Genomic DNA, 14,556 nt, shown 5'->3' on the forward strand with positions numbered 1-14,556 from the left:
TGCCAATAATGCTTCACTCCACTTTTTACACAGCATGATAATTAGACCCCATAGCTGCAAGGCTCTGCACTGTTTCAGAGCATAGAGACCTGTGGAGTGTGAGCTAAATGAAATGTTACCTGCACTAGACAGTGCTCCATTTAATGATTCATGTAGGCATCCCTCCCACCTATCTGCCCCGTACCTTGCACATCATTCAGAGGCTCAAGGTATGGAGCAGCAGGATGCACAAGCCCTGTCATTACCGTCTGCCACAAGAGAGGCAGAAAGTACAAGGCTGAGCTGGGCATCCCACCACTGAGCATTGGATGTTTTATGTGGCAGAGCACAGCAGACAGGGGAGCACAAGTGTTTAGCAAATGAGCACAAGGGTCACTTTCTTGCCGTGATACATTGTGCCAGGGCAGGCCATGGACAGTTGAGTATACTATAGGGCAGTGATCCCCAACCAGTGGCTCAGGAGCAGCATGTTGCTCCCCAACCCCTTGGATGTTGCTCTCTGTGGCCTCAAAACAGGTGTTTATTTTTGTCTTTGTGGTAAGTTTTGGTTGCATAAAAACAGCTGTAATTGCCAAACAGAGCCTCATTTAGGCTGCCAGTCCACATAGGGGCTACCAAATAGCCAATAACAGCCCTTATTTGGCAGCCTCATGAACAGTTTTCATGCTTGTGTTGCTCTCCAACTCGTTTTACATTTGAGTGTGGCTCACGAGTAGAAAAGGTTTGGGACCCCTGCTATAGGGGATATAAGATGACTTTTTTATGTAATTGAGGCACATTTTAAATTAATACTCCTTTTTTCTCTATTTAACTACAGCTCAGGGTAATTATACAGAAGGTAAGTTATTTTTTTTTTCTATTTAGAAGCGCAATACTAGCTATAATAAAGTTTTGGATAACAATTTAAAACTTTTTTAAAGTACATAATATATCATCATCTTCTGATCTCTTAACTAAGAATGAGTCCCCTGCTTCAAAGTCAAGCTGAGTTAAAAAAAACATTACTGTGTATGCAAGTAATACCTGGCTACCTCAAAAACAGAATCACAGAGATTTTTGTAGTGTAGAATTGAAATTTGTTTATTGGAAAATTATATATCCCTTCATTAACTTATTTTATCCTAAGATTCCAATGTAACAAAGCAGCACACATTTTAGAATATATTGTACATGGGGATTAAGCCCCCACATTAAGGACCAAGGTTAGGTCAAGGGCTTATATGAAGACATTACCTTATTAACTGTTTAGCTTCCAACAATATTTAGGATAGACAACAAGTGAGAGCTACTAATATATATATATATATCTTTTAGTATTTACCAGTTTATAACACACACCTATATCTGTATAAAGGTTAGGCATGAATCATGTCATTCTGGTGCAGAAATTCTGTAAGGGAACATTGAGAGCAATCCTATATTGTTTCTTCCATGTGTTTCTGTGGTCAGAACACCATACAGGACTTTGTGATTGCCTTGGTCCCCCTTGACAGCTTATTCCAAAGAAGGCTGTTGCCCATTTACTTTACATTTTCTCATGGTTATTTACAAGGCAATAGGCAGACCTCAAGCACTAAGGACTAGTGATGAGCGAAAAATTCGCGAAACGGCGAAAATGTTGTGCGACAAAAAAAATTTGTCGCCCGCGGCTATTATTTTGTCGCGCGGCTATTGTTTCATCGCCCGGCTATTGTTTCATCGCCCGCCGCTATTATTTTGTCGCGCGGCTATTGTTTCGTCGCCCGCGGCTATTATTTTGTCGCGCGGCTATTGTTTCGCCGCCCGCGGCTATTATTTTGTCACGCGGCTATTGTTTCGTCGCACGCGGCTATTATTTCGTCGCGCGGCTATTGTTTCGTCGCCCGCGGCAATTACTTTGTCGCGCGGCTATTGTTTCGCCGCCCGCGGCTATTATTTCGGCGCGCGGCTATTGTTTCGTCGCACGCAGCTATTGTTTCGTCGCCCGTGGCTATTATTTTGTCGCGTGGCTATTATTTTGTCGCGCGGCTATTCTTTTGACGCGCACCTATTCTTTTGACGCCGGCGACAATTTTTGGACGTGCGGCGAATTTTTCCGCGTTGAATTTTTTCATCCGTTTCGCGAAGCAATCCGCCAATGGCGAAACGCGGAAATTCGCCGCGAATCCATTCCTGGCGAAACATTTCGCCCATCACTACTAAGGACTGCAAAGTTGCATTGCATGGATCGCCATACACTAAATAGGGCTAGTGTAACTCCAGGGGTTAGGTACTTGTGGAGAAAAACATGCTTTTCAGTGTATACCTTGCCTTACATTAGCCCTACTCTGCTAATAGTTGGGTATACTTTCCAAACAAGGACCTCTGTGCTGCAATGATACCTGTCTACCTGTCTGTGAATTCCATTCCATTTAAAAAAGACAGAAATGACGGTTAACACTATTAACGAGCGAATCTGTCCCAATTCCCTTTGCCATAAAATTCGCGAAATGGCAAGAAAATATGCGAAACGGTGAAAAATTTGCGAAACGCATTTGTTGCATGTTTTTTTTTGTCGCCCGCGTCTATTTTTTGACGCTCGCCCATGTTTGACACAACCACGCCCTTTTTTATACAACCACGCTCAAATTGACCCAGACAAAAAAATTCCGCTCTGTAATTTTTTTTTTTTTGCATCAAATTTTCACAGACATTTTGCAAAAAAATTCGCTAATGGTGAAATGCAGAAATTCGCTGCTAATCCATCCCTGGCGAAAAAATTTGCTCATCACTAGTTGACACACCAACACAGTTTAACACTGTGGATCAATGTGATTACAGACACTTGTATGCCCTGAGCCATCAGATTTTTCAAGAAATTAACAAGGAGAATTATCAGAGTTAAATTAGCATATCTGACAGCACTTTTAATAAAAATGTGCCTAGCTCCAATTTGTATGCATATTTGATGACATAAAATTGTTTAAAAGTTTAAATGCAAAGTTTATCTTTAACTTGCCATAAAATTTTAAAGGTGTAGCTTACCTTTAAATTTTCTTATGATATAGACAGAAGTGATTCTGAGACAAAAATCATATTTTGTATTTTAGCTTTTCTAAGCAGTTCACTAGTGTGGAATTTCAGCAGCTATCTGGTTAATTGAACCCTGGCAACTAGGCAGTGACTTGAATGTTAGACTGAAATATATGAAAAAAAATGTCCCGGACAGAAAGATAAGTAATAAAAATTAACAATATCAATAAAATTGTAGCCTCACGGAGCAATACTTTTTTGGTTGCCAGGGTCAATGAGCTACTAAAGAGGCAAAAGAGAAAGGCAAATCATTTAGAAACTATAACAAATACAATGAAGACCAATTGAAAATGTCTTCCAATATGAAAAAGTAAATAAAATTAAATTAGGCAATTACAAAATGGTAACAAGTGTAAGTGAGAAATAATTGCATATACACAAAGAAGGATTTCACGCAATAAGACTTGGGAGAGACATTTTAAAAAGTTGGCTAAGACTTCAAAGACTTGATTTGATGACTAATAAGTGGGTCAGCTTGTTCTTTTTTTTTTTCTTTGTACCTGAGCATCCATGCAAGGAACATAAAAGCAAAGTAAACTGACAGACTACAAACAATTTACAAACAAGCATTTAACAAATGGCATTTAGCAGTAACATGAGAGCTTCATCTGTTGATTGCAATAAAAAATATTTGATGAGAAATACCTGCATTTAGAAATAGACATTCAGATAAATATACCTTTACAACAAAATTAAAACATTATACTGGTGAACCATCACCCAAATCCAAATAAGGAAATGAAATATAAATAAAATTTTGAAAAGCTAAACTTTATAAGTCAAACGATGCAAATTGGTCACTAAACAGTTCAATTGAAAACCTTTGTAATTGTAAAATGTTTTAGGTATTTACATTAACAAGCTGGAACAATAGGATTTTACAATTTACTAGTTGTATTATATTATTATTATTAGCAGTAGTAGTAGTAGTAGTAGTAGTAGTAATAATAAAGAAGTTGTATTTATTCAATAGCTACTTAAATAATGCATTGATGTGAAATGATCAAGGTGGCAATAAGAAATTATTTAATTGTCTTCTATTTAACTTAACAAAAAATTTGCTGGACTATATTTTTTTAATAAAACATTCTCTTTAACTGATATTTAACAGTGGATGTGACCTTCAGGCCACCGGACATATATCATTACGATGAACATCTTCGAATGGTGAAACGTAAGTAAAATTTCTTTCTCTTGTTATACCTGGTCAGGAGTATCATCAATCGCTAAGAAGGGGCATCAGCAAATACAATTTGCTATTTGATTAGACTCTACTCTATCATCAAATAAGATAATAAAATAGTCTGTTAAACTATCCACAATCGCTGAGGTGCTATATGTCCAGTATGTTGTCAATGTGGCCAAGATTAACTAAAATACCCAACCAAATCTGGGCATAGCCACTGTAAAAAAGTGGAGCTTAAGGAGCAATGTGTCTGTTAAGGTACTCATTCATCCAGGTTTTGTACTTATTTAGGTATTAGCTGAAACAGACAGAAGTATGAAAGTATGATCCGGTCAAAACTATACTATGATTCTTAAAGAGGCAGGTGTTACTTTTTCAAACAGTGGCACTGGAAGTGGGGATTGTTGTGAAATCACTTGGGTAAAGATGTTATAGTGGCACCGTATGTTGCTGACAAGTGATATCTCAGGTCCCTTCCTCTGTTCAATACAGTAGGGAGACTAAACAACCAGGAAATGTCCAACAAAGACAAGACTCAGTAGTCTATCTAAATCTAAAGGAAATCAAATGGGAACTCATTTGAGGACATGCAATTAGCATATTTTGGAGAAAGAAGACAGTTTAAAACAGGCCAGACTGGAACAATCATCCCTCAACAAAGGAGGAGGCCTGCAATAAAATGCCAGGGTATTTCCCACCACTTGAGCTGAAGAAGCTGCTCAGTGGTGAAACTTATGAAACTCCAGTTGCTCTACCTTTATCACCACTAAATACTGTAAGGTTTTTCTCAAAGAGCAGTTGCATAAAACCAGTTCTTTAATCATGCTTGCATTGTTCTTCAATCGTTTGTTGTTTATTTCTATTATGATAAAATATTTTGTGATAATATAAAATGTGTATTTTGCCTGATGAAGAGACCTTAGAGCTCCAAAAGCTTGCAATGTATTTTATTGTTAGCCAATATAGGAATCATTTCTACAATACTTTTGTGTTTGTGGTTTTTTTTTATTATTTTCGAAACTTTGGAAAAATTCTCGAAATGGCAAAAAAATTAGGAAAAACGAAAATGAGGCGTGTAAAAAAAATACCTTGGTGTCCCAGGATGCCTTGATTGCTGCAGAACCCTCCATAGGAGAAAATTGCTGTATAAATAATGACCTTTCCCGTCTCCTTTAATTCACCTGTCTTCTGTCCTAAAACTGAAAATGCAGACTACAAAACTCAACATGTAAAAAAATTGAGGTTTTTTTTTTTTATTTTAAAAAAAGACAACTGTAAGTGTTCTTTTTCAGTAATTCTAAGTTTCTTTACATTTTCCCCTATTTTTAGCCCCTGGAACAATGTCCAATGAAATCTGCAGTTATTGGAACTTCCATTATAATACCTTTGATGGAGATATCTTCTACTTTCCTGGAACCTGTAATTATATTTTATCCTCTGATTGCAAGAGCACCTATGAAGACTTCATTATTCAGATTCAAAACACCTTGGAGAATGGAACTATTTACACAAAAATTATTATGAAAATTGATATGTTGATTGTGGTACTACTGAACAACACTGTTTTGGTCAACGGCGAGTTGTAAGGCACAAATATAATAATACTTTTATATTCCTAGGCAATTGTAGGTTTTTCTTTAATTTACCTTTATAGTGTGCTCTTGCTCTATATGTATATGCATGTTTATACTAGCACATAGACACATGCACAATGTGCTAAACAACTTGTACAGACACGTATGCTTTATTTACCAGTAGGTCCTTCCAATGGACACGAGGGCACCCACTCCATTTAGAAGAAGGGAGGTTCCGTTTAAAAATTCAGAAAGGATTTTTTACTGTGAGAGCTGTGAAATTGTGGAATTCCCTCCCCAAATCAGTCGTACTGGCTGATACATTATATAGCTTTAAGAAGGGGCTGGATGGCTTTTTAGCAAGTGAGGGAATACAGGGTTATGGGAGATAGCTGTCAGTACAAGTGAGGGAATACAGGGGTATGGGAGATAGCTCTCAGTACAAGTGAGGGAATACAGGGGTAGGGGAGATAGCTCTCAGTACAAGTGAGGGAATACAGGGTTATGGGAGATAGCTCTCAGTACAAGTGAGGGAATACAGGGGTAGGGGAGATAGCTCTTAGTACAAGTGAGGGAATACAGGGTTATGGGAGATAGCTCTCAGTACAAGTGAGGGAATACAGGGGTAGGGGAGATAGCTCTCAGTACAAGTGAGGGAATACAGGGGTAGGGGGGATAGCTCTCAGTACAAGTGAGGGAATACAGGGGTATGGGAGATAGCTCTTAGTACAAGTGAGGGAATACAGGGTTATGGGGGATAGCTCTCAGTACAAGTGAGGGAATACAGGGGTAGGGGGGATAGCTCTTAGTACAAGTGAGGGAATACAGGGTTATGGGAGATAGCTCTCAGTACAAGTGAGGGAATACAGGGTTATGGGGGATAGCTCTCAGTACAAGTGAGGGAATACAGGGGTAGGGGAGATAGCTCTCAGTACAAGTGAGGGAATACAGGGGTAGGGGGGATAGCTCTTAGTACAAGTGAGGGAATACAGGGTTATGGGAGATAGCTCTCAGTACAAGTGAGGGAATACAGGGTTATGGGAGATAGCTCTCAGTACAAGTGAGGGAATACAGGGTTATGGGAGATAGCTCTCAGTACAAGTGAGGGAATACAGGGTTATGGGAGATAGCTCTCAGTACAAGTGAGGGAATACAGGGTTATGGGAGATAGCTCTCAGTACAAGTGAGGGAATACAGGGTTATGGGAGATAGCTCTTAGTACAAGTGAGGGAATACAGGGGTAGGGGAGATAGCTCTCAGTACAAGTGAGGGAATACAGGGGTAGGGGAGATAGCTCTCAGTACAAGTGAGGGAATACAGGGGTATGGGAGATAGCTCTCAGTACAAGTGAGGGAATACAGGGTTATGGGAGATAGCTCTTAGTACAAGTGAGGGAATACAGGGTTATGGGGGATAGCTCTCAGTACAAGTGAGGGAATACAGGGGTAGGGGAGATAGCTCTCAGTACAAGTGAGGGAATACAGGGGTAGGGGGGATAGCTCTTAGTACAAGTGAGGGAATACAGGGTTATGGGAGATAGCTCTCAGTACAAGTGAGGGAATACAGGGTTATGGGAGATAGCTCTCAGTACAAGTGAGGGAATACAGGGTTATGGGAGATAGCTCTCAGTACAAGTGAGGGAATACAGGGTTATGGGAGATAGCTCTCAGTACAAGTGAGGGAATACAGGGTTATGGAAGATAGCTCTTAGTACAAGTGAGGGAATACAGGGTTACGGGAGATAGCTCTCAGTACAAGTGAGGTAATACAGGGGTAGGGGAGATAGCTCTCAGTACAAGTGAGGGAATACAGGGGTAGGGGGGATAGCTCTTAGTACAAGTGAGGGAATACAGGGGTAGGGGGGATAGCTCTTAGTACAAGTGAGGGAATACAGGGTTATGGGGGATAGCTCTCAGTACAAATGAGGGAATACAGGGGTATGGGAGATAGCTCTCAGTACAAGTGAGGGAATACAGGGGTATGGGAGATAGCTCTTAGTGCAAGTGAGGGAATACAGGGGCAGGGGAGATAGCTCTCAGTACAAGTGAGGGAATACAGGGTTATGGGAGATAGCTCTTAGTACAAGTGAGGGAATACAGGGTTATGGGGGATAGCTCTCAGTACAAGTGAGGGAATACAGGGGTAGGGGAGATAGCTCTCAGTACAAGTGAGGGAATACAGGGGTAGGGGGGATAGCTCTCAGTACAAGTGAGGGAATACAGGGGTAGGGGAGATAGCTCTCAGTACAAGTGAGGGAATACAGGGGTATGGGAGATAGCTCTTAGTACAAGTGAGGGAATACAGGGTTATGGGAGATAGCTCTCAGTACAAGTGAGGGAATACAGGGTTATGGGGGATAGCTCTTAGTACAAGTGAGGGAATACAGGGGTATGGGAGATAGCTCTCAGTACAAGTGAGGGAATACAGGGGTATTGGAGATAGCTCTCAGTACAAGTGAGGGAATACAGGGGTATGGGAGATAGCTCTTAGTGCAAGTGAGGGAATACAGGGGTAGGGGAGATAGCTCTCAGTACAAGTGAGGGAATACAGGGGTAGGGGAGATAGCTCTCAGTACAAGTAAGGGAATACAGGGTTATGGGAGATAGCTCTCAGTACAAGTGAGGGAATACAGGGGTAGGGGAGATAGCTCTCAGTACAAGTGAGGGAATACAGGGGTAGGGGAGATAGCTCTCAGTACAAGTGAGGGAATACAGAGGTAGGGGGGATAGCTCTTAGTAGAAGTGAGGGAATACAGGGTTATGGGAGATAGCTCTTAGTACAAGTGAGGGAATACAGGGTTATGGGGGATAGCTCTCAGTACAAGTGAGGGAATACAGGGGTATGGGAGATAGCTCTCAGTACAAGTGAGGGAATACAGGGGTAGGGGAGATAGCTCTCAGTACAAGTGAGGGAATACAGGGGTAGGGGAGATAGCTCTCAGTACAAGTTAGGGAATACAGGGTTATGGGAGATAGCTCTCAGTACAAGTGAGGTAATACAGGGGTTGGGGAGATAGCTCTCAGTACAAGTGAGGGAATACAGGGTTATGGGGGATAGCTCTCAGTACACGTGAGGGAATACAGGGGTAGGCGAGATAGCTCTCAGTACAAGTGAGGGAATACAGGGGTAGGGGAGATAGCTCTCAGTACAAGTGAGGGAATACAGGGGTATGGGAGATAGCTCTCAGTACAAGTGAGGGAATACAGGGGTAGGGGAGATAGCTCTCAGTACAAGTGAGGGAATACAGGGTTATGGGAGATAGCTCTCAGTACAAGTGAGGGAATACAGGGTTATGGGGGATAGCTCTTAGTACAAGTGAGGGAATACAGGGGTATGGGAGATAGCTCTCAGTACAAGTGAGGGAATACAGGGGTATTGGAGATAGCTCTCAGTACAAGTGAGGGAATACAGGGGTATGGGAGATAGCTCTTAGTGCAAGTGAGGGAATACAGGGGCAGGGGAGATAGTTCTCAGTACAAGTGAGGGAATACAGGGTTATGGGAGATAGCTCTTAGTACAAGTTGATCCAGGGACTCGTCCGATTGCCATCTTGGAGTCAGAAAGGAATTTTTTTCCCTCTGATGGGGTTTTTTGCTTTCCTCTGGATCAAATAGCAGTTAGGCAGGTTATATATAGGCGTTATTGTTGAATTTGATGGACGTATGTCTTTTTTCAACCTGACTTACTATGTTAAATAGGTTAATAATTGCTCAGGAAAAGTACCGCAAGTTTAACACTAAGTACCAGGCCTATAGAGAGGCAAATGTAAGAAGTTTCCGTCTTTAAAAGTTATACAGGTGTATTTATTTTGTGCCACAACCAAATCAGAAGGCAAAATGTTCAAGTATTTGCATGTAGGTTCCAGCAATGTTATCAATATAAAGTGCTTATTATCTTTGAGGAATGATTTGGGATTGGTTTGAAGGTAACAAAGACATACATAGTTTTGCTTGACAGTAGCTTAACATATTATTTTATTTAGGCTCAATATACATGAGGGAGATCTGGGGGATAAGCCCAGTTTAACAATGGTGTATATGTGCCATAGTTTGGTGAGATCTATATTATCTATATTGACTGCAGATATCAGTAGTGATTATAACATGTAGTACTTTCAGTTTGCTGGCTCACTAACCAATCTTTTTTTTCCTTACTCAGAACGGAGCTACCACATAGCTCATCAGGAGTAATGATTAATAAAATTGGTGTTTACACAAAAGTTACCTCCAAAATTGGCTTGGAATTCAATATGAATGATGATGGCAGCCTCATGGTAAGAGAAAAGTTATTGCTGCCTGATCGGGTTCTTACACCGTAAGGTAATGGTAAAAAGATAATGAATTGACTAATCAGATATTCCAGCTTTCCAACAGGCTGTTTTTCTCACGAGTTAAATGTTTTGCAGATTAAATATAACTATTAGCCAATGTCAATAAACCAGGAATCAGTAAAAGTATGATGTGGGTATGCTTTGTTTTATAGAATTTTCACATTCTTTAATTCTTTTATATCTAGCTCCGACTTGATCCAAAATATTCTAATGAGACTTGTGGACTTTGTGGTGACTATAATGGGATGTCTAAGATCAATGAATTTACAAGCAGTTCTGGTAAGTTTCCTGTCCTTTGTTATATTTACAGAGATAATGGAATGAATGAATAAAGTGCAGTACAGGTACACATATGATTGTGTTATTTTGCAATGAGGACAGATTACGGGTAACAAGGCATTTATTTACATAGACACATAGCTGAAAAAAGACAAAAATGTATCATGTACAACCCAACCAAATGATGTTTTATGCAAGACAACACTTATTTCCAATAGCAGCCACTGAATGACAATGACTATAGGTACACAGTTTGTTATACACAAAAATCCCCAAATCCTTTTTAAGTAGGCCCCCCCAACACATGATTTTTCCCACTAGTGTAGATATGCATAGTGTGTCATAGATGCTTAAAATGATTAAAACTAATAAGATTCAAATAAAACAATTAATATTTTTACTGCCGTGCTTGGGCAGTGCTTTGGAAAGGAACAAATAGCAACGGCACTCAGAGCTACATGCGGGACTTGCCCTTCAATTATCCTTTATTGCATTTCCGCAATAAAGGATAATTGAAGGGCAAGTCCCGCATGTAGCTCTGAGTGCCGTTGCTATTTGTTCGTTTGGAGTCTGTGGGGAGGGTGCCGATCCCTCCAAGCACTGTGCACCGAGCAGTAATTTTCTTTTGGAGAGCTGAGGGAGTGCGGGTGAAGGTTCATTTTGTACAGTGCTTTGGAAAGAGCACTTTGCTTAGCAATGCACATCTCCCATTCATTTAAATATGACCCCAAAATTTTGATTTTAATTTACTGGTGGGCTGTTCATCTATCTCTATGCTCCATTTTGGAGTGCACAATTTTTCGAGATGCAGAACAGGGTTTCAATTTTACTATTATGTATATATTTTCCCTTTTGAAATGAAGCTGATCATTCCATATAAAACTGTTACTTGCCTTGTGTCATGGCCTTCAGTTGTAGTTTCTCTTTCAACAGGAATTGAAATCAGTGAAACTGAATTTGGCAACCTCCAAAAAGTGAATGTCCCAAATGAAAAATGTGAAGATGTAGTTGATCCCAATTGGGAGAGCTGTAATGAAACTGTAAGTGTTATATGCATTATTATATTCAGAAATGGGTTTGCTGATAAAAAGAGTCTCACCTAGGGTGAAAGTACTTTTCTGCTATGTACCTATACACATTCACATTGGACAAAAGCACAAAAGGGCTTACTATAAGGCACATAACTAGGAAGGATAATTATAAGATACAATGCAGATATAAAAAATCTAGATCAATGCCTCAAGCGCTGGTGGCTATGTATGTAAAGTGACATAATAATTTAAATAAGACTACAAAGACATTATCCATTATCAATAAGACTGTAGTACATACTACATACTGATGTAGTAGGTATAGATGTGCTCTGATTATCCATTGCTTACTTTTTTGCCAATTCTAAGCAACGTTTCAATTAGTTTTCATTATTAGTGATGGGCGAAATAATTCAGCAGGCATGTTTTCATGGCGAATTTTTGCATTTCTGCATTGGCGGATGATTTTGCAAAATGGTCAACAAAATTTGCTGCAAAATTTTGCGCGGCACGTTTTTTTGAGCGTTTCCAAGATTTTTCAAAAGATTTACTAATTTTTGGTGAACCAAAGCAGGACAGATTCCCGCATTACTATTCATTATTTATTATCTATAGTTTTTGAATTATTTGCCTTCTTCTTTTAACTCTTTGAAGCTTTCAAACTTGGGTCACTAACCCAGACGCCAAAAAAACTAGCTTGTGAAAGCTTTGTGAAACTACAGTTTAATTGTTATTGCTACTTTTAAGTGCTTATATTATATTTAGTGCTTATATCTATTTAAGTCCTCTCCTATTCATACACCAGTGTTTCATTCAAACCACACCCTGGTTGCTAAGGTAATTTGGATCATAGCAACCAAATAGCTGCTGAAACTCCAAACGGGAGAGCTGCTGAACGAAAACTGAAATAATTAAAAAAACTACAAATAAAAAATGAAGAACAGTTGCACATTGTCTCTACATTACGCTCTCTATATTACTCTCAACATCAGGGATCCCCAACCATTTATACCTGTGAGGCACATTCAAATGGAAAAAGTGTTGGGGAGCAACACAAGCATGAAAAAGGTTCCTGGGGTGCAAATAAGAGCTTTAGTTGGATATTTGGTAGCCCCTATATGGACTGGCAGCCTACAGAAGGCTCTGTTTGGCTTTACACTGGGTTTTTATACAACAAAACTTGCCTCCAAGCCAGAAATTCAAAAATAAGCACCTACTTTGAAACCACTAAGAGCAACATCCAAGGGATTGGTGAGCTCCTGAGCCACTGGTTGGGGATCACTGCTCTACATCATGCTAAAAATTAACTCAAATATGAACAACCCTTTTAATAGAGTTTAAATTGAGCAAGAGTGCTGGAAAAATTGCCAGAAATATCTATAGTCCTGGGAATCACAAGGATCTATTGATTCTTCTGCCCTTGTTGCTACTCCTCTAAATTGAGACATGAAACACTTTTAATGAAGCTGAGACCATGATATGTGTTCCATCTGACATTTTAATGAGTTTTGTGTCTAGATTTGTATTCAAACTTATAGTATATTATAACTTATGTCTTTATTTTTATTTAGGGTGAAATATGTGCAAATATTCTAAATGGCCCAAGTTTTGTAGATTGTCTACTTGTCCTTCCTATTGATGATTATGTATATTCATGCATGGAAGATTTATGTACCTGTAAAGAAGACATGTCATCTGACTGCATTTGTTCCACAATTGCTGAGTATTCCCGTCAATGTATTCGTAATGGTGGGACACCCGGAAACTGGAGAACTCAGGAACTTTGTCGTAGGTTTTACTACATTTACAACATTTGGGAATGTATCCTAATGCTAAATATGTTAGAAATTAGCATTGACTTGTGTTGGAATGAGATTTTACTATTCCAAAATAAAAAGAAATGTTTTCTTTGTATTTTCAAAGAATGCAAAATATTATTTTCTCTTTACTCATAAGCTAATCATACCTTTAAGCTGCCAATTTAGCCACTCTTGAATGAGACCCAACATACTGATCTGTGTATAAGTACTTCCAGACTGATATCTGTTCTGTATTCAGATACAGTATATATCAGTTGTGCTGACTGGAAGACATTTCGGAGGAAGGCAGGATTGCCCTGTGCTGTAAACCCCCCCCCCCCCCCCATTTAAACTGAAAGCAAGGCTTAAATCTCTGACTTTGTAGCGATCTCCAACTAAATATATTATTGCCACCTCAAACTACAAATACATCTGATTTTGAGGGAAGTCTAAACAATCAGATCAACCTAATTAAGGCCAAATTAGACAAATATCCACTGTAATTATGTATCTTCAAACAAAAATAAACTGTGCCCTTCTTCACTGTTTAGAACAATAACAAAATTGAACAAAAACTATTGATTTACACCATGAATACATATGGTACATACTCTTTGATTAATTTAATTTTTTTAATAGCCTGAACCAAGCAGTCCAACAAAACATGTGAAATAGTTGCGTCTCATTGTACTTTTTGATCTGCCAAAGTTCCAAGAAGCAGATTTTTTTTGTATGGACAAACTAGTTGTGACCCATTGGATCACATGATGATTTGTAAAATAGCCCTAATAATTGCTGTCTATACATCCACAGATGTAAGGCCTACACCATCTGAACTCCCTGATCCATGGCATATACAAAAACCCCTGTAAGGTTAAGCCCTATACTTCAATATATTTATTGAAATTATTATTTTAAAATAAAGATGAAGAAATTGCCCTAATCAAAGTTATTGTTTTTATCTATTTTATATCTATAGCCTATATTTTATATCTTTATTTGTCTCTATATTCTTACATATGTTCTTTGTCTCTCTATTCTTATATAATATGTTCTTTGTCTCTATGTAGCTAAAACTTGTCCTCTCAACTTGGAATACAATGAGTGTGGGCCTTCTTGTAGAGACAGCTGTTCAAACCCAGAACGGGGTTCTATCTGTGAAAATCGGTGTGTGGAAGGTTGCTTCTGCCCCTCAGGTATATTGGAACCTTTTATTTAGTAACTGAATTATCTGCCAACAAAAGATGTAAACATAATAAAGTGTTAATAATATTAGCAACTTGGGCATCACCTACAATATTCATGG

The 14,556-nt window shown here is 39.1% G+C and overlaps 1 protein-coding gene across 1 annotated transcript in view; it reads left to right on the forward strand.

The window, feature by feature from the left end:
* Positions 1-211: 211 nt before the first annotated feature.
* LOC100494280 (mucin-5AC-like) overlaps positions 212-14,556 on the forward strand; it is a 78,550-nt gene continuing 64,205 nt past the window's right edge. The window contains exons 1-8 of the mRNA XM_031901314.1: positions 212-269; positions 4,163-4,225; positions 5,567-5,819; positions 9,970-10,084; positions 10,327-10,420; positions 11,354-11,460; positions 13,023-13,239; positions 14,321-14,446. Coding sequence (XP_031757174.1) covers positions 212-269; positions 4,163-4,225; positions 5,567-5,819; positions 9,970-10,084; positions 10,327-10,420; positions 11,354-11,460; positions 13,023-13,239; positions 14,321-14,446 — 1,033 coding nt within the window. The remainder of the gene's footprint in view (positions 270-4,162; positions 4,226-5,566; positions 5,820-9,969; positions 10,085-10,326; positions 10,421-11,353; positions 11,461-13,022; positions 13,240-14,320; positions 14,447-14,556) is intronic.

Source organism: Xenopus tropicalis, chromosome 4 (genome assembly GCF_000004195.4).
Source record: "Xenopus tropicalis strain Nigerian chromosome 4, UCB_Xtro_10.0, whole genome shotgun sequence".
Taxonomy (NCBI): Eukaryota; Metazoa; Chordata; class Amphibia; order Anura; family Pipidae; genus Xenopus; species Xenopus tropicalis.